We start from the raw sequence: 21,556 nt of genomic DNA, 5'->3' as shown, positions 1-21,556 counted from the left end.
GGTTGACAAGGTATTTTATTGCCCGTTGGTTGGTTTGTCACATGTATGAAGGATAGTTTGTGATAGAACAGAATATATCCAACAGAGCTTTTGCAGATTGCATAAAGCTTGAAGACAGTCTTACCTGCCTGTCTGTCTCACTTCTGGATAGTTCAGAAGTACATGTCATGGACTGGATGAAAATTGGCTGAAAATTTTAGTAATATGAAAGTTTAAAGGGTTATTTTTCTGTTTGTAGGTTCTCTTGAGTTTGTAAATAAACATCCTGAGAAATTGGATTCTGTGAAATAAAATGAGTTCTATTACTTTAAGATGAGCACAGTTCAGAAATCAAAGATATGAATTATGGACAACATAAGAAAAGGGGTTTGCACTCATGAAAGTAAGAGTGAAACCCAGTCTTTTATGCAATAAGAAGATCAAAAACTCCAATAAACTTTATATATTTAAAACAAAAGTGGTTGTAAGCTAAGTAACTGCAAATACATTCAGTCTTATGCCAGTAAAATTACGAAGAGTTGATGTTTTTAGAATCAGGAAAATTTAGGAAGTATTCAATGATTTCTTTACACTCTTCCTACAAATAAAATGTGTTTAAAGAAAGAAGGTCGAAATGGGGATGCTTCTGCCAAGCTCGTTCCACAAATGTTGACCCAAAACTGAGTCACCTTCAAGCATAAATTGTGTCAGAACTTCTTCTTTGGGGCCACCTAACACTTAGATACCACTTTGGAATGTGATCTGATACAAATAAACTGCACATTGCAAAGCTAGTTTCTTTCTGCAGATCTGACTTGGAGTGTAATAATAAATACATCTACAATTAAAGCCGATTTAAAAAAAAAAAAAAAAAAGAATAGTTTGGGCGAATTGTAATAAACTGTGGTAATTGGGTAATTGTTATAAATTCATGCCACTGGTTATAATGTTAAATTGAAAAAATATGAGAAACGAATGTCAAATAGCTTTATCTGATTAAATTTGATTATATAACAATTTGTTTTGTTAAAAAGGAGTAGAAGTTAAACAGTATATGAGTCATTCTGAAGATCTGTGTGTGTAACATGAACCGATAAAAAACACAGCTGTATCAGAGTGTGCTGAAATTTCCATTTTAAATAAACTGTATCTACTGAGTTGGAGATCTTGAGTGTCTAAATAAATTAGCAGTCGTTATTGTAGATTCATAGCAAGATAGCATAAAGTTACAGATGGCGGGGGGGGAAATAAAGGATTAGTGATGTTTTAAAGGTAGCCTCGAGCTCTAACATTTTGGCAAAGCTGTCACTCGTGTCTAGTTCATATCTCCCATATACAAGATCCAAATTCTTTTTACACAACTACATATAAAACGAAGTTGTTATTCCCACTGTTGATCTATGAGTGAGGCATGTTGTGGCACATTTCTGTGTGGTCCCTCTGCAGGTTCTTAGGAAACTTGTAACATTATTAGGTTTCAAAATAGCAATAGTGGATTTTTAATCCACTAACATAGTTTGAAAAACGCAAAGATGCTGCTTGTTTTCCATAGAATAATGGATGTTACTATTTATTGGATGTTACTGTTTCCTCATGAAGTGAAACTGCAGTCCTTACTGTATCCAAGACAATAAAGGAAAAATCATACGTCTGCTTATTTAAGTAGGTACAGTGTTATTCTATTCATTTATAGTTAAAGAAATAAACTTTTTCTCAGATTTGCTAAATACGGACAAGCCTTATTTTAGGAAGAGGTAATAGAGGATGATCTCAGTGTTGCCCATTTGTAAGACAATCTTAGAAGATACGCATGAAGACTTCCTCAAAATCTGAGATTTACTTAGATGTTCTGAATTACTTGACTGGATGATCACATTTTTACCCATTGGCAGTAGAGTGATGCTAGTGAGGCTACCTCGCTGTGCTGAAAAATACCATAGTAAAAATTACTCCTTTTTTTTTTTTTTTTTTCATCTCCCCAGTGTCAAGAAACAGAGGGGCCAATGAAGTACTTAGAATGTCTAGTTGTAGCTAGGAAGTTTGTTTCAATGGTCAGTAGAGAGATGTAGATGGCACCTCAAAGCAACGAGCAAAGACACATCTACTGAACTGTCCCATGAAAGGATTTTGTTACCTTTAGCTTTCTTAACTGACTGTAAAAGAAGCTAAGGAAAATTAATTTCCTTTGACTAAAGTTAGGCTGCATTAAAAACCATGAACTGTTGTCTGGTGTTATATTCTTCATAACAGAATATCTTTTAAGATCTTGCCACTTTCTACTGTATATACTATACTAGTACTACTTGCTATATTACACTGTGTTATTTCTTTAAGCTTTGACATGATTTACAATTTTCTGTCAGGCTGGTTCTTCAACCAGTGGACTTCAACAGGATTCATGGTGTGTTCTTATTGCAGCTGTAAAATATGAGATTGAGAGAACGTATGCAAAATTTGTGCTTAGGAAATCTAGGTTTTGTTTTCCCTCCTGAGCTAGGAGGAAAACTTAAAAAAATCTCAAATTTGTGCCAAATGCAATTATTCTCAGATTTCTTTATAGAATTTAGTTTCTTCCTGACATGCAACAGCAAACCTCAGAGTTGCACTGCTCTGCCAACACGAACTGAGAAACTGACTACTTGGAAAGTAGGAGTTGTAAAATTTACATTTGCACGAAAAGCCTGAGCTGAATTTATATGTGAAACCAAGTATACATCAATAATTATTTTTAAAAATGTTTCCTGTTAACCCTCAAAAGGTTATCTACTCTCCGTGTCCTTGTAATAAAGTAAGTTACAGGTAGTGAAATATAAATATATAAAATATGAACAAAAATGCGGCATTAGTATTACTGATTTCAGTCGACTCATGGAAGTACCAAATGCAGGATGCATGGAGGGATGTCTAGGAAAAGTGTATTGTGTACACTGGCTGTATTTTACGAGCAAACAACTGTTGTTTTGAAAATATCTAAATGGCTGCAATTATTGATTCAGCTTTTCCATAGCCGACTAATGCAAAATTTTAATTCTTAGGTGCAAATTATTTTCCAGATCAGTTCAGAGACATGATTTTTTTTTCCTTTTCCCATAAGAAAATCAATATTTCTCTTTAAAAGGGAAGAGGAACATCCCCACCCAAATTGTGTTGTCATTATCACTGAGCTAGTATGAAAGTATTACAGTGTTTACATTATTAACTGTCAGTAAAAAAGATACCAACCAATGTTATTTTCTTTGTTTTAGGTTTGTCAAACACTGCAAATAGAAATACATGTTTTATATGTAATCAAAAAGCTCTTAGTTAAAAATATTTGGTGCTTGCTAATTCCATTTATTAAGGACCCAGTAAGTTGCTTTTTTCCTGTCTGAGGATAACATAACTAAGAATTCACATCTCCAGTTCTCACATCCTCGTTCCTGTATTTTTTCTTACTGTCCTTGTTCTTTTTCTTTTTTTCCTCCTTCTTCCTTCCTCCCTTTCTCTTTTTCCCTTACCCTAAAGTGTGGAGTTTTGGAGTTATGTTTTGAAGTACTTTAGAAGTTGAAGATTTAAAGGCCATAAGAAGATTGAATAAAATGTTTCTTCTGACCTACATGAAACAGGGTCCATAAAATCAGTACTGTGAAAGTGCAGAGGTGTAAGCTGTGGTACTGTGTACCAATGTTGAGGTGCTGGTGCTTACTTATTGCGGGGAAATTTCAAAAGAAGAGTCTTAACCAGTTCATAGGTCTTTTAAATACAGTGTGTTCAGTTTTATGTAATGGTTGGATCTTGATGTAAAATGCTGAGGCTGAAATGCTGGCCAGAAAGTTATCATCTAGGCCTGTAATTAACACCCCACCCCCACCCCCAACCAGCAAAAACAAACAAAAAACCCCACATAAAAACCAGAAAGAAAGTATTTCCTAGTTTTTGAGTTCAAGAGGAACCCTTTGGATCACTCAGACTGTGGAAGACCCAGGTACCAAGCCTTAGTTTGAATTGTATGCGTTAAATAGATACATTTATGATTTAACCTATATGTTATTTGGGACTCTAAGCACTAGATTAAAAGTTACTTTGTGAGGGAGTTAGGCCTCCTTTTCTAGAACAATTATATTTTCTGATTAAGAAAAAATATTAAAAAATCTTCTATCAGTTTTGGGTATGATGCCTTTAGACCACCTAAATCTAGACTGCATTCCCAATTCAATTTTCTGAACTTCCTAAGTTCTGAATTGAATTTTCATTTATATGTTGCAAGTGAAATTTGGACAGGGAACAGTGTAAATGCACAGAGTGAAAAGGAAAATAGACAGGATATTTTTCATTTTGGAGGAGATTTTTTTTGGGAAGATTGTGATCTCTAGATGAGAAAATACTCAAGATTTGGAGTACAGAAGGTCTTTATACAAAGCAAAAAAAGTTATTAAGTTATTTAAGAGAGCAATATATTGACAATAATTTAACTATGGTGTAAAAAAAAAAAAACAAACACATTAACCAAAACAAAAAAAAAATCCTAGTCTCTATGATGATAAACAAATTAAAGCAGTCTGTTTCATTATACATTCTTCTGTGGGGAGGAATCTGGCAACAGTCTTTCTAGAGCTGGTAATGAAGAAGTGCAGGCAAATGATCATAGACTCTCTCATATGCAAAGCATTAGCATATGAAAGCAAGTTATAAAACCGAAGGAAATAATTATTGATCTAAAAACAAAAATCACCTTAAGGTTTCTGTTGTATTAACACTAAGACAACTAAGCAAAGATTCACTGTCAAATGAATGTTTTATTTCTGTATTCCTTTACTCATTATTCGTGGCACGTATCATGATTCTTAAATGTCAAGTCCTTCAACAGAATAGAGTTGCAGTGGAATCATTGTTAAAATAATTGTTCAATTCTGTCTTTTTTATGCATGACAAAAATAATTAGTTTCTCAATTTAATTGTAGAAGTACCATGCCATTTCTATTTGAACAGTAGGCTATTTATCAAAAATTGAGCTTGTAGCAATGGTTTTAGTGTCATCAAAGATTTTTTCAAAAGGTAAAAAAAACCCTTTTCTGTTGAAGTTTGAAGGCTCTGGTTCAATGATGCTTGTGAGTGTCTGGATGCAGTTTTTTTCTGTGATTTAGCTTGTGAGATATTCTGTAAAACACTGAACGTATGTTAACATTCAGTGTCAAAGAACTCTATCTACATTTCACCATCCCTTTCCAAATACTGCTTACAACATTCAGCTCCCTGTGTATGGAATTATTTGCTTTAATTAACAAAACAAACACTGAACTCAGTATAACAATAAGCTAGGGACGTTTGTTTTGTAGTTGTAAAATACCCAAACCACCAAACAACAACACAAAAACTGCCACCACCACCAAAAAAAAAAAAAAAAAAGGAAAACCCTAAACAAACCACCACAGAAAAACCCCCATCTGTAAACCCCAAACTCTAAGTGATGAAATGACAATGTCGTGCAGGAATCCAATTAAAAACTGATGTCTCTGAGTATAATATCCATGTTTTATCCATGGTTTCTATGAAAAAGAAGGGATAAGCCATAACACAGACATCCATTTACTTAGAAAATAGCTGTGGGTACCTAAAGATACCATCACGCTGCAGTGAATCAGTCAAAGGCCTGGAACAGGTATGTGTGCTTCAAAGCAATATCTAATAACTTAGCATAAGAAATTTTAAATTAAACTAGTCTCCAGACTGCATTGAAGCAGCTAAATGTTAATGCACTCCATCCTATGTCGTATATTGTTCACAAATACCTTTGGCAGAGATTAGGCAAAAAATTTTAGACAGCAGTAATATTAGCCATTTGCTAGGTATGTAAGTACCTCTAGTGTGGCTCTTTTGAAGAGCCATTCTTCCGCTAATAACTTGAAGAGCAACACTTTGAAAACATGCGTTTAGCTAGTAAGGGGAAAGAAGTTAATTGAACTTACTGCTTCATACACTTTAGAAAGAGATGAAAATAAAAAAATATCCAACTAGGAAGATTTCTGGAGTTATTCAGGTGGCTTTTTTAGAAAGGCAGTCCAGTTGTATTTGTTCACATAATCAAAGTTAAAAAGTAAGCATTAAAGGGGGTTCTTTTTTGGCTTGTGTAGTGGTAACCTATATGATGGTGTATTGAAGGCTTCGTCTTCAATATTTTCTGTGTAACTGAAGTGCTAATACAGGAACTTATCTTAGGAAAGGCAAGTTATTGACAGGTGGATTAGTTTTTACATGGGTTATTTTCTTCTTTCAATGAGCAACTAGCAGAATCATCTAAAGCACAGAGTTGTGCAATGTGAAATTTAATTGCCCAAATATCTTTGGGTGAAGAAATACAGTGATGCATATGTTTTCTGAATAATATTTTGAGTATATTTAAGGAAAAAAAGAATTTTAAAGGGAAGTTCATTTAGATTTCAATTTTTACAATTGAATTTCAATTTACAAGAAGACTGAAGATCTTATAGTGAAAGGTAGCTTGAGTGAAATATAAGCGTAAAATCACTGAGATTATGTTCTCTGGGAAAGAAGAAAAACTAGAAAGTGGGGACTGAAAAAATAAATCCCAATAAATTGGGAAAGTGGTAGGTGTGATCATGGAAGAATGTAATAGTCATAATGGACCAGAGGTTAGTCTAGCCCAGTATTTTGTCACTGATAACATACAAAGGATAGAATATAAGAATAAGGCAGCACATAGCAATATTTTTAGTCAAAGTTCTTTTACTGTGCAGCTTACAGATACCCTGAGTGAGATATTATAGCTGAATTGTCTGTTTTTAAAAGCTTTTGATAGACTGTTCTGTGAATTTGAGGGATTTACAGAGAAGGTTACAAAGTTTGTGAGGAAACAAATAAGGAAGAACTGGTTGGGGACTTAAAGGTCAGGGCAACCTTGGCTGCAGAGACCATGAGATGGCAGAGTCGAGGAGCCTAAGAGGGGGCAGCAAGGCAAAAAGCAGGAGCACAAGCATAGACTTCAGGAGAGCAGACTTCAGCCTGTTCAAGGATGTGCTTGGAAGAATCCCATAGGAGACCATGTGGAAAAGGAGTCTAAGAGAGCCGGTTGGTTTTCAAGGATCACCTCCTCTGTGCTCAAGAATGGTCCCTCACAATAAACAGGAAATCTAAGGCAGCCAGAGGCCTCTATTAATGAACAAGGAGCTCCTGACAGAACTCGAATAAAAAGGAAGGTGGAAGCAAGGACAGGGGACCCAGGAAGAACATTGAGACACTATTTGAATGGGCAGGATTAGGAAAGACAAAGATCCTGTGGGATTGAATCTGGTAAGGGACATGAAGGGCTTCAGGGCTATATCAGCAGCAAAAGGAAGAGTAGGGAAAATATGGTCCTCCTGCTGAGCGGGGCACGGGATCTGGTGACAGAAGAAGTAGAGGTTGATGTACTGAAAGTCTCCTTTGCCATGGTCTTTACCAGTAACACTTGCCTTCAGGAATCCCAGATCCCTGAAATCAGTTTACAAAAGCAGAGCTTCTGTAATGAGTCACTGAATCTAATGAGACAGGTAGACATTGTTGCTTGGTGGTTATCCTTATTCTAATCAATCTGATACCTGTTAGATGGGCTATATGTGTGAGTCTCTGTGTGTGTGAATATTTGTTTTACATATAATTATAACGTGTATATGGGTATATTTTATAGTACTGTATCCTGTGGTTAATCACAAGGAGAGGATATTTAAGTTATTTAAAAATTTTAAAGGCTATTTTAGAGTCTGTTTATGTTAAGGAGTATAAATAGCTATAAGCTGACCATGAATAGTTAAGGATAAAAAAAAAAAGAAAACTGTATTGTATACATAAGAATATTAAGAAGTTTTGAAACAGCTTTTTAATACATGAGAAAGGTAGCTGAGTTTATAATAGACTATATTAACGTTAGGCATATGATTATATATGTTCCCTTCAGGAACAGGGGCTGACCTAGAAGGTCAGGCATCCTTTTTCCTGGTATGAAACTGACTGGTTTTTGCATGTTTTTCATCATAGTTTATGCACTTTAATTTCAGAATTAAATATTTTATAGAAGAAACTATCTACTAGGCTGAAAGAAACTTTTCAGAGTTTTACTTTTCTATTTTATATTCTTTGCTCAAATAATTTAATTGCTGTTTTATGTAAATACACTCCATATATAACAATAAAAAGTTTGCTAGGTGAGACTGAAAAAAACCTAACTGTTAAGGAATTTAACCATCATGGAATATAGCGTAGAAAAAACAACTTGTAGGAGGATTTATACAAGCACTTTAAAACCTATGAGACACAGAATGGAAGAAGCTAGGTTAGACTAGGACTGTTATTTCAGGATGGTCCTTGCAGACATGAAGAACAAAAAGGAAAAATAAACCACTGACTATTAAATCTTCCATACATTTTTACAATAATTGGTATAGTTTACAACTGGTTGTAAATTTTAAATGATATTGTATTAATTAAAATGGAACTGAGAATTGACCTGGGAATCGATATGTAGGTCAGATTTTGCATTCTAATCCAGTAGAACCTATGTGCCAATTAAAGATATATTAAAAGGTGAGGTTAAAAATTGTGACTTAAATTGGAGAAAAATGAGATTTTTTTGTTTTCTATGTACCTGCTTATTTCTAAGGTTGACCACACTCCCACAGGATGTCACTTACCTTGTTAAATTGTGCAGAGATTTAGTTTTTCTATCTGACCAGATCCAATCGTAAATAGCTTTTCTTCTGCAAACACCTATCATATCTGAATATACAAACATATTATTTCTGTAGAGTTTACCTAGTTGTTAAAATAAAAGTTGTATTTTCTTTTACAGACACAATATACGCAGCAAGATCAAACAACTCTGCCATTCACAAATATAATACTTGAGTTTCAGATTGCTATCAGTTATTCTGGTTTAATAGTTGTGAGGTTTGATATTTGCATCACAGCTTTGTTGCCAAGATGATGAGCATAATTACTGTAGAGATGCAGGCATAATTGTGATAACCTTGGTTTTAATCTTTCCCGCTAGGATTTTGGAGATGATGGGTCCTTGTACGTTACTAAGGTTACCACAACTCATATGGGAAATTACACCTGCTATGCTGATGGCTATGATAAACTCTATCAAACTCATATTCTCCAAGTGAACGGTAAGGAAAAAATGTTTTGATTACCAAGTCATTAGAGACTTGGACTTGGATTTTGTTAAGCAGATCTGTTGTTGCTGGTTTACTTATTTTTATATCATGTTACAGCTTAACAGAAAAAGGCGTACAATTATTTTTCCTTATTGTTCTCCTATAAATAACCTTACCAAAAAAATCATTTTCATTTATTACTTTCATATGAATAATGGTTATGAAAAGGAATAAAGGTAGTCTTAGAGGACTTGTTCTGCACTGCGAACTGTTCACTTGTAAGGATTTTTACTATGTTATCTTCAGAATAGGAAGGTTTTTTTATATACACATGTAGATATATCCAGATAAAGTAGTTTTTAGGTTTAATTTAGTAATAAGTAAAATAAGTGCGTAGGTCTCTTGTGTTAAGAATGTTGCATTTAATATAAGATTAAAAAAATGCGCTACCCTAAAAGTTATGTAACCGATGTAGGCTTCTAAGTTCACATTTATTTTTTTGAAATTAACCATGATTTTAGTAGATTTGAAATCTTGATCTTTACATTTTCCTACATCTGTTCAAGTTTTAAGGACTGCTTTCCTGAACTCTGTACTTGGAAAAAACTTAACTGCAATTGTTACTGGTGCCCTGAAGATAATCCTTTCCCTTCTCTTGAACAGTAGTACCCTCCCCTACTTCTTTTTCCTATATGTTTTTTTTTTCTAAATTATTTTAAGCAGTTGTTCTTCTCCACTGATGAAAGGTCCAAGGGTCCCAATGTACTTTATCCCCAGTAAGGTTTAGTATCTATTTTTTGGGGGGGGGTGGGGGTGTGGTGGTGGTGGTGGTGTCATTGTGCTTTCCTGTCATGTCTATGTTCATTTTTATCTTTGACTCTTAAGTCTACCCTTCTGCAGTGACTCTTAAGTCTACCCTTCTGCAGTAAGCTACCAGTATTTGTCATTCCCTGTTGATACTTAATCTGATCCAGAATCATATTTGAACTTAATCTTCTCCTGCGAATTTACTTTGCATTAACAGGCTCCGACTTTCTCCTGAAGCATACTCTAGACCTAGTTTCTTGGCCACTGCGGTTGCCCTCATTCTTTGTTTTGTTAGTTCTTAGTCAGTTGCATAAAGCGTTATTATAATTGACTTTTCTTGACATCTCTTATCCAAAAACACTGAAATATTTTCTGATATTTGTATCTTTCATTGATATTCACAGGGAGTGCGGCTTCCAAGAATATTTTGTCTTTTAATATGATTTATTCCTCTTTTAATAGACTTTTTTATTTTCACTTCCTGTTGTTAATATCCTTCACGCTTTAAATGACAACTAACAGCTAACAAAACAAAGAATGAGGGCAATCGCAGTGGCCAAGAAACTAGGTCTAGAGTATGCTTCAGGAGAAAGTTGGAGCTTGTTAATGCAAAGTAAATTTGCAGGAGAAGATTGAGTTCAAATATGATTCTGGATTGAGTTCAAATATGATTCACTTCTAGTTGTTAATATCCTTCACGCTTTAAATGACTTTGACATTTAGCACTTGTTTGCATTTTTCTTAACATGTTGTTTCTGTCATTGTGTTTCTCCAGGAAACTGGCTTAAAATAGATATCTATCCATCTCTCTTAACATTTTTTTTTTCCAATTTCCTTCCCTCCCAACCCCCAAAATTTTGTAAATGGAGTGTCCTCCCTGAGCATCAACATGGCATCAACATCTTTTCCTCCTCCAAATTTTTCTCCAGGGATTGTTTTCTGTCATTTAAAAAGTCAGGTAGCAAATACTGGCTAAACTAGTGAGAAGACTGAAGTGCAGTTTACTCACAATTTAATTCCTGCAGACATAGCAGAATTATTGGTGAGTTGAGCACATTAGAAGGTCCTTGACCAACTTTCTCCTCCTCTGTTTTATGTGTTCTGGTTTACTCTAATTTATTAACAAAATCATGTTCGTAGAATAGAATCATAGACTCCCCTAGGTTGGAAGGAACCTTTAAGGTCATCCAGTCCAACCATCAACCTAACACTGCCAACATCACCACTAAACCATGTCTCTAAGCACCATGTCTACCCGTCTTTTAAATACCTCCAGGGATGACGATTCTGCCAGTTTCCTGGGCAACGTCTTCCAATGCTTGACAGCCCTTTCAGTGGAGAAATTTTTCGTAATATCCAGTCTAAACCTCCCGTGGCATAACGTGAGGCCATTTCCTCTTGTCCTCTCTCTTGTTACTAGCGAGAAGAGATCTACCCCCACCTCTCTACAGCCTCCTTTCAGGTAGCTGTAGAGAGCGATAAGGTCTCCCCTGAGCCTCCTTCTCTCCAAACTAAACGACCCCAGTTCCCTCAGCCTCTCCTCTTAAGACTTGTTCTCCAGACCCCTCACCAGCTTCATTGCCGTTCTCTGGACACGCTCCAGCACCTCCATGTCTTTCTTGTAGTAAGGGGCCCAAACCTGAACACAGTATTCAAGGTGGGGTCTCACCAGTGTTGAGTACAGGGGAACAATCACTTCCTTAGTCCCACTGGCCACACTATTTCTGATAAAAGCCAGGATGCTGTTGGCCTTCTTGGCCACTTGACCACACTGTCGGCTCATATTCAGCTATCTGTCAACCAACAGCGCCAGGTCCTTTTCCACCCAAGCAGCCTTCCAGCCCCTCTTCCCCAAGCCTGTAACGCTGCATGAGGTTGCTGTGACCCAGGTGCGGGACCCATCACTTGGCCTTGTTGAACCTCATGCCATTGGTCTCAGTCCATTGATCCAGCCTGTCGAGATGTCTCTGTAGAGTCTTCCTACCCTCAAGCAGATCAACACACCTGCCTAACTTGGTGTCGTCTGCAAAGGTACTGAGGGCGCACTCGATCCCCTCGTCCAGGTAGTTGATAAAGATATTAAAGAGAACCGGGCCAGATACCAAGCCCTGGGGAACACCACTCATGACTGGCTGCCAACTGGATTTAACCCCCTTCACTACCCCTCTTTGGGCCCGGGCCTCCAGCCACTTCTTTACCCAGCGAAGAGGATACCTATCCAAGCCATGAGCAGCCAGTTTCTCCAGGAGAATGTTCTGGGAAACAGTGTCGAAAGCTTTATTTAAGTCCAGGTAAATAACATCCACAGCTTTTCCCTCATCCACTAAGCGGGTCACCTTGTCATAGAAGGAGATCAGGTTTGTCAAGCAGGACATGCCTTTCATGAACCCGTGCTGACTGGGCCTGATTACCTGGTTGTCCTGCATGTGCCACGTAATGGCACTGAGGATTATCTGCTCCATAGCCTTCCACAGCACCGAGGTCAGACTGACAAGTCTGTAATTCCCTGGATCTTCTCTCCGGCCCTTCTTGTGGATGGGCTTCATATTTGCTAACCTCTAGTCATCTGAGACCTCCCCAGTTAGCCAGGACTGCTGATAAATGATGGAAAGTGTCTTGGCGAGCACTTTGGCCAGCTCCCTCAGTACCCTCGAGTGGATCCCATCTGGCCCTGTAGACTTGTGTGTGTCTAGGGGGTGTAGTAGGTCACTCACCATTTCCCCTTGGATTATGGGGGCATCATGTTGCCTGGGTAAGTTGTGGATGCCCCATCCCTGGAAATGTTCAAGGCCAGGTTGGATGGGACTGTGAGCAACCTGGTCGAGTGAAAAGTGTCCCTGCCTATGGAAGGGGAGTTGGAACTACTTGATCTTTAAGGTCCCTTCCAAACTAAACCATTCTATGATTCTGTTCCCTGCCCCTGTCTACTAGCTCAGGGGGCTGAACACTCAGGGAACAACTGGTCTTACTGTTAAAGACTGAGGCAAAGAAGGCATTAAGTACCTCAGCCTTTTCCTCATCCTAGGTCACCATGTTTCCGCCCCCATCTACTAAAGGATGGAGGTAATCCTTAGTCCTTCTTTTATTGCTAATGTATCTATAGAAACTTCTTTTTTTTGTCAATGTCAGAAGCCAGGCTAAGTTCTAATTGGGCTTTGGCCCTTCTAGTTTTCTCCCTACATAGCCTCACAACATCTTTGTAGTCCCCTTGAGTCGCCTGTCCCTTTTTCCAAAGGCCATAAATTCTCCTTTTTTCCCTGACTTGTAACCATAGCGCTCTGTTCAGCTAGGCCGGTCTTTTTCCCTAATGGCTTGGGTTTTGGCACATGGGGACAGCCTGCTCCTGTGCCTTTAAGACTTCCTTCTTGAAAAACATCCAGCCTTCCAGGACTGCTTTGCCCTTCAGGACAGCCTCCGAAGGGACTCTGTCAACCACGCTCCTGAAAAGACCAGAGTCTTTCCTCTGGAAGTCTAAGGTGGCAGTTCTGCTGACGCCCCCTCCTTGCTTCTCCACAGATTGAAAACTTACCGTTTTGTGGTCACTGTGCCCAAGACGGCCTCCAGCTGTCACATCCCCTACATCCTTATCTGTTTACAAACAAGTCCAACGGGCCACCTTCCCTAGTTGGTTCCCTCGCCAGCTATGTCAGGAAGTTATCCTCGACACACTCCAGGAAGCTCCTAGACTGTTCCCTCTCTGCTGTATTGTATATTGTATTCCCAGCAGATATCCGGTAGGTTGAAGTCCCCCATGAGGACAAAGGCTCACGATCTTGAGACTTCTCCCAGCTGTTTATATATTCAACACATTCCCTACCTATCCCAATATGTTAATAATCCTGAAGAGGTGGATTACAACAGTTAAAATACTAGGATTCTTCATGTTTGGTTCAGTTCAGCACACGGGCAAAACTCCACTTAAGTTGAAGAAGGTTTTCTGAAAGACTAGAAAATCAAGAAACAATTTGGGAGAGGTGAAGGAGGATAACTGTAGATTTTTCTGGTGACAAAGTGTCTGTCAGGAAATTGTATTTTTCGTCTGGAAACCCCTGTAAACCTTTACAGTGCCAAAGGCAATCACTACTGTTGCTAGTCTGTGTCATTCATATAAATTTAAAGTTGACCAGACAAATTGACTAGTCCATGTTTGCTCTGCTCAGATAGCTGCTGTTCCACAGGTCAGCACTGGAGTGGTACCTTCTAAGATGTTGATGTTGATTTTTTGGGGGAGCAAGGAGAAAGAGAAAGGAGTCCCCTTGAGCAATAGGATCATTTGTTTTGCATATTGTGGATAAATTGAGTTTAAGCCATTGAGATTAAAGGTTGAATGAACAGCTCTTCCACAGTTTAGATCTGTACTTTTAAGCAGTAATCTTCCTAAGCACAGGCATGATGGTCAGTACTTGTAAGTGTGATAATGACTAATTCATATAATTATACTTGTATTAATAGGAGAGTCAGACAAAAGGTTAATGAGATAATGAGGCTTCGTTGATCACAAAGATCTACTGTGAAGGTTCAATGAAAACAATGTAATTAGATTTTAAGTTCTTGATTTCAATTTGTGTAAATCAAGATATTCTTAGAAAAAATAATTATATATTTTACATCAACTAGTTTGCAAATATTATATATATAATTTTGATTTATTTTTCTTTTAAGGTTAAAATCGTTAGGATTTTTTTCAAGTTTTGAATTGTTTGTTACAGTAGTAAAGAATAATGAGCTTCCTCTGAATTCTTAACAATAGAGGTAATGAACACTGTAAAAGACATGTTTTATGTTGAGAAAATTCAGTCTAATGTTATACAAATAATACGGTATTTTCAGTGATATTATAATAAGTTGGTATTTAACCCTTTTCCAGATAAATTATAAGAAAAAAAAAACCCAAAATGCAAAGTTGTAATGGGGCAGGAGTAACTGTTTCATTAAATAATGCTGCTTATTAGCATTTACATAATACTTAGAACTTCCAAAGTGTATAATTTTGTGACTATCCTATTCTGAGACTATTTGAATCTGAGCCTGTCAGTTTGATTTTTATTTTTTTCTCCATATATCTGTGATACTGAAATTCATTCCATCAGATATTTTTCCTTTACTGTTGACATCACGTGTCATAAACCCCATGAATTAGAAAGTCTGTTCTCAGATAATGATAGGTGTATGTGATGGTCTTAGTATCACTGAAGGCAAAGAGGCGCTATGTAATTCAATCTCCCGTAAAATATTTATAATATCAACTCCATAATTTCTTCATTAAAAATTTGTCTTTAGTTAATCTGTATTTCAGAAGGATATGTATCGTTTCCCTTATGCTTGTTTATTAGCTTCTGTTTTTTTCCACAGCAGCCATTCAAAAGTTTATAGGGGAATGCTGTTGGAGTTCTGCTAAACAAAGGAGTAAATGGTGATTAGAGCAAAAAAATCTGTAACAAACTTGAATATTCTTGTAATATGGGTTGTTGTATTTGATACGGGGCCACCTGTCTTTAAAATGCCTTTTGATGGTATTAATATGTTCAATTAAGCACTTTATATGTTAATATTCAACTATTTAAGACAACAGAAGTGTATACATCAGTTAAGTGAAAAAACAGAATTTGAATAATAAACCAAGGTTTTTTTTCCTTATGTCTATGTTGTTGCCTATGTTAATTGAAGTGTTAAAGGAGCATTATAAAAATGATTACTCCTTATTCTTATTACTGTTCTTAGGATTACATGAATGCAATATCAACATCTGACACCAAAAAAAGTCCTTGAAAATTGCTATTGAAAAAGCTGAAATACCTAGAAAGTTTTCATTTTCTCATTAACTCAGTGTTTATCAAGTTATGGATCTATGCTGTCCATAACCAGAGATGTTAATGCTGTTGATCAGGTTGGCAGTTATAGACACAATACCTCGATTAGTTTAAATATTATTTTTCTTTTATAACTCAGTTTTTCTATTTTACAAGCATTTACATGTCACAGCCTAGATTTTTCAAAGTGCAAATTTGAGGAATTTCACTTTTGGAAAGCTGCCTCTAGACAAACAAACAAAATGTCATTAGCCATATTATAAGCAAAAAGGAAGACTGCCTTCAAATTCAAACCTGCACTAAAAATGGTATGAGTTTAAGGTGTATGTTACAAATCAACTTAATATATACGTTGTACCAATGTGACATTTTTCTTTCTGTATTAGCAACGGTGTCCTACTCCCTGAGCTTTCACATTGATTTACAAGGCAAGTTCTTTGCAGAGAGGTGACAAGAATTTTTCCCACCTTAGTTCTAAGACAAAAGGCCTATTAAAAACCCTGAAGTTTTTGTACCTTAAGGTAAAGAAAGGAGAGTCCAGACCCTCAGCCCGATGTAAATTGATGCTTCAGAGTATCTGAAGAATTTCTACCACCTTTGTTTTTCCAAACAAAATATCTCAGTTTAATCAAAAAGAGCTATCATATACAGCAATAGAAGAACTTAGTTTGCTGTTTATATTACAAGTTTCTTTCTTAAGCACATACATTTTCCCTGGATTCCAGACAGCCTGAAGACACTATTTTCTGTTTTCCTTCCTCTACCCCATTAGACCTGACTGAAATAATCTTCAGGGGGTTTTATAGCAATTGTAAGATGTATAGTTTTATATTCACCATATGTAGGATCCATTCAATTATGTATTATATATGATTCTGCTAAATACAGTCATGCAACCTCTTCTCTCTCCTCCCTTTTTAACCTATGTAATGATCTCTCCCTTACAACATAGGCTTCTTTAGGTTAAGGTATTAGAACGTACCTCTTTGAAAGTCCGCATGAAAAATTACATATTGGAGTACTTAAAATTTCCTTTCTGGTAACATTTCTGGTCATTTACACAAAAAAGTGGTTGAAATAAACCCAACATCAAACTGTCATATCAAATTAACTTTTTAGACTGAGTCCACACTGCACTAATATTTTAATTGTCTGCGTGCCTCAGTTGCACAGTTGTTGGCGCCGTATTACAGGTAGGCTCCAGGGTAATATGAAATAAAAGATTATAATGCAAAACAAAGGTTTAAAAACTTTTCTAGTTGTATAGGTAACCTATAGACACAGATTTGCTGAGAAAAATGGGAAATGGCAGTAAATGGTGGAAAGATGGGGCAAGAAATAAACTCTAGTGTCATGCAAGTACCTCTGCGTCTGGGAAAACACAGCTAAAAGGAACAGGAAGTACTACAAGAATATGGGATAGAAAAACTCGACCTGCTTTCCCTTGAGCAGGTCTTCACCTTCACATCTCCTAACCCTTGAGCAGTTAATTTAGCAGTAATAGCATCTTGTGATGCGGGGTTTGATTTTGTTTGTTTCTTTAGGAAGTATTTGATTTCTGTTGTAATGTTTTCTAAAACTTTGCTAAGAATAAAGGTGCCTGAAAAATACCATTGGCCTTTTGCCAAAGCAAAACTAATATGTCCCTTTTGACAGGAAGACGATTGAGAGTGTTATGTGATGGCAATCCTGTCTCTTCTTGCTCCTTGTTCTTCCTGAGTCAAGGTGGAGAAATAAACTATTTGGCTTTGATGCAGTGGGAAATCTGCTACGTGGGGTAGGCTGCCGAAAGGATTTACTGTCAAGAAATGCTGAACAGGGCAGAGATGAAAACTGGACCCTAGGAACCGAGTCAGAGTTGGACTGAGAGTGGAGGTGCCAAAAGAGGCTCAGACCATCCGAGTGTGCAGTCGAGTGGGGCTCAGTCTGAGGAACACAGTGGGGAAGGCAAGGTCTCAGTATGGAACACACAAATCCTATGGGAGAGGAGACAGAACAGGGAAGAAGTGGAGGGGGGAAAAAGGAATGGGAATGTCAGACTCGAGATGAAAAGTAGAGATCCATGTCCATGCAAGCAAAGTCCTGTCCAGAAGCTCAGTGAAACCTTGAATCCCTGGGCTTTATATGCTCTTCCTCTCAGCTGGTAGTCTAAGGAACTAGCAGCCATAATTTTCACATTTTTAATCATCTTCCATGTTCTTTTATTATATTTTTGCAGTCTCCATATTGGGGTTATGTGTAATTCTCAATGTATATTATTTGAAAAGACCCTCATCTCTAACTGGGTTTAAAATATCCCTGAAACCTACTGATTTTTGCATCCTGTCTGAGATACGGTACATTTGTCTGTTTCTTGCAATGTAGAAATCTGAGGCATTTCTATACACTTAGTAGGACAGCATGCTGGGACTTTTCTTGTAAACAGTTGAATAGCATTTGAAAATACTTACTCTCGTGCCAAAATAGACACAGTTAATTTTTGATCTTGTTATCTTCTTTCATTATCAACTGATACTTCATCCTCTACCCAGCTGTGTTTTGTGACATCAGATAAATATTCCACATTTTTAAAGCTGCATTAAACAAAACTTTGGAGAATAGGAAATATGCTTCTTTAACCTTCATTATGGTTAATTTTTTTGTTGTTAGAAACAACCTTAAGCAAGTTCTCTCTATACATAATTAAAGATAAGATCAATAATTGTTCCATCTAAAAAAATCTACACAGTAAGATTTTTAAGTCTTGCTTAGTCATTGATTACCAATAGGAATATGTCCACTGTGATGTCATATGCCCTCTCTCTGACAATACTGATATGTGGTATGTAGCAGATTTTTTAGTTGGTAAGCATATACTGCAGCAGGTTTCCAAAGCTTGGAAAAGCGATGTCAACAATTCTTATATTTTGCTAATAATGAAACTCAGAAGACTAATCTTATAAATGCCCTGTTTAACATCTTCATTGATGATCTGAAGGATGGGGCAAATTTGTACCTTCAGTGGGTTTGCAGATGACGCCAAACTGGGAGGAGTGGCTGATACACCAGGGCGTCGTGCTACCATCCAGAGGGAACTTGGCAGGCTGGAGAAATGGACCAGCAAGAACCTCATGAAGTTCAACAAGAAGTGCAAAGTCCTGCACCTGGGCACGAACAACCCCATGCACCAATATATACTGGGGGCCACCCAGGTGGAAAGCAGCTTTGCAGAAAGGAACATAGGGGTCCTGGTGGACACCAGGTTGAACGTGAGTGTGCCTACCTGGTGAAGGCAGAAAATGATATCCTGGGCACAGGAGGTCCTGTCTGAACATCAGGAAACACTTTTTTACTGTGAGGGTGAACGAGTACTGGCGTAGGTTGCCCAGAAAGGTGGTAGAGTCTCCTCCTTGGACATATTCTAAAACTTTGATGTGGTCCTGGGCAACTGGCTCTAGGTGGCCCTGCTTGAGCAGGGAGAGTGGACAAGATGACCTCTGGACGACCCTTTCAACTTCAACCATTATGTGATTCTGTGATTACATGTTTTATACAGGTAAAATGTATTGCTGATAGGTGTTTTGGAGAGAGGGGAAAGGTGGAGATGAGGTGTTACAGAAACAGTTTGCGAAACAGGACAGTTACAATCTCTGTTCATCACTTTGTAACTTACTGGTTGTACATTGTTCATATTTCATAAAGAAATTTAAGTAAAGATAAAAATCTTATTACTCAACCCCATACTGTTGGATTACAATTCAAGCTTTTTTTCATGGATAGCACAATGAAAAGAGGGGTTTGTCACAGAACGTTCTTTCTGCTTCATAAATTTACTGTGGCAGAGTTCAGAATTGAATGTCACTGAATATGTGACTAATACCACATCTGTGTGTTGTTATATATAGCTGCAGGAGTCTTTAGAATTGCTTATAATTATTTTTCTTAAAATGAAGATAATACTCTTCTCCACTAAATTATAATTGTTTCCTGCCTTCAGTTCCACCAGTCATCCGAGTCTATCCAGAGAGCCAGGCAAGAGAGCCAGGTGTGACAGCCAGCCTTCGGTGCCATGCTGAAGGTATTCCCAACCCACAACTTGGTTGGCTGAAGAATGGAATTGATATCACTCCCAAGTTATCTAAACAGCTAACTCTTCAAGGTAAACAGGCATATTTATTGTTTTTTTACAGGTTGTGAACGTGTTATCAGCACATCCTTTCAGTACTAGCTGTCCTTCGTACATAGTTCTAAGCAAGGGTTGAAGTCAAAGCTAAAACATTTCAGAAGATGTGTTCCAGTTACTCCCCAAGCCACATATCTTCTCTGCTTTCTCTTAGTTAGAATAGCAGTTGTACTTACTGGCAGGATTACCACTAAATTCCAATGTGCTCTTCTCTATTCAAAAATATGTGGTTTCTGAGTAAAGCAAGCAGCCCAAGCCCAGTCCCAGCCCAGTATCAGAATTTGTCCCTACAACTATATTAATGCCGTTCAATGAGTATTCAACACTAATATTTCAATTGGGAAGGAATGCTTTTGTCTGTAAAGATTTATTCTAATGCATTGTTAGTAATCTAGTTATTTTTCATGAATCCAAATTTAAATTTAGATCGGAACACGGACAGAACTTTACCTTTATTTCAGCTCAGTTGAAAACAGAAGTTTTTTGACTGTTAAGAATCTCAGTGAGACTTCGGGGTCTAATGGTGGAAGGGACAGGAGGAGAAATACCTGAAATGGATGTGCTGTTTTCTGAGACAGCAGACCTCCAAGGGAGTGCGAAGACACTGCATTAAACAAACAAACAAACAAAAAAACAACCCAAAAAACAACTAAAGGAAAGTCTTATTATAATCAACAATAAAGGCCAGTTTGTGAATCTTCTATGAATCTTCAGGGCTCAGCAAATTCAATGAACCTGCCCAGCACAAAACCTTTTAGCTTCTGTAGTCCTTCCAGTGATTTTTTGGTCGGACACAGGAAAAAAAATCTTGTGCTTCCAGTGTTCCCTTCAAAACCTTCTCTCATTCATCTGCAAAACCAGGATGTGTATTAGGATAGGACAGCAATCAGGATGCAGTGTAAGAAACAGTGGGACAGGCAGACAATGAATGCTCCTCTGAAGAGAGTCTCACCTTCTCTATAGGTGTCACAGTCCTCTGTTCTTTCATGGCACTCTCTCCTGGATGTATTTGAACAATTGCCCTGCAGAAACACTTTCCACTATGAGTAGAAAGTGATGGACTCCTCTTCCATAGCAGCATTTTGTTAATTTCTCCTGTAGGGGATTTGAGTGGATTTTTTTTTCCTTCACCTCTAGCATATATTTATGCTAAATAAATCAAAATGGTTCTTCTCTAAGCAAAATACATTTAATTCCATTTTCTTGAATATATTTATTTGAAATAAAATTTTGAAAACCTCATTGCATTTTTTCTTGAGTTTTTCCCAGGTTAAACTATCTATGCATTTGCTTCAAGCAAAAGATGGTCTAGAAGGAGTATTACATCAGAACCCAGTGAGCCTTCTAGTCCATATTTTAGAATACTGACAAAGCTGTTTTTGAAAAATAGGTCCTACTGTTGAACAAGTGTACTATACTTAAAATGCAACGAATCATTCATCACATCATTATTCACATCATGTCATTTAAAAGACCTTTTTTCTTGAAAGCTGGACTGTTTGTTGACATTCCTACTCAAGCTGACACACAACTCCTGAAGTGGTTTCCATAGATTCCTACACTGCATTCACACAAAAACAAAACCAGGTGCTTCTGGTTACTAGAAACAAATAATGTTATCAATATTATTATTTATGTTGAGATTTTAGGCCATTATATTTAAGGAA

At 37.1% G+C, this 21,556-nt stretch overlaps 1 protein-coding gene across 3 annotated transcripts in view; it reads left to right on the top strand.

The window, feature by feature from the left end:
* Positions 1–21,556, top strand: part of FSTL5 (follistatin-like 5) — a 302,516-nt gene that overhangs the window by 211,750 nt on the left and 69,210 nt on the right. For all 3 annotated transcript variants that reach the window (XM_009893724.1, XM_009893723.1, XM_009893722.1), the window contains exons 7-8: positions 9,002–9,122; positions 19,704–19,865. In XM_009893724.1, the coding sequence (XP_009892026.1) occupies positions 9,002–9,122; positions 19,704–19,865 (283 nt within the window). The remainder of the gene's footprint in view (positions 1–9,001; positions 9,123–19,703; positions 19,866–21,556) is intronic.

This window comes from Charadrius vociferus, unplaced genomic scaffold (assembly GCF_000708025.1).
Source record: "Charadrius vociferus isolate BGI_N301 unplaced genomic scaffold, ASM70802v2 scaffold59, whole genome shotgun sequence".
NCBI lineage: Eukaryota > Metazoa > Chordata > Aves > Charadriiformes > Charadriidae > Charadrius > Charadrius vociferus.
This window is presented reverse-complemented; position numbering and strand designations above follow the sequence as displayed.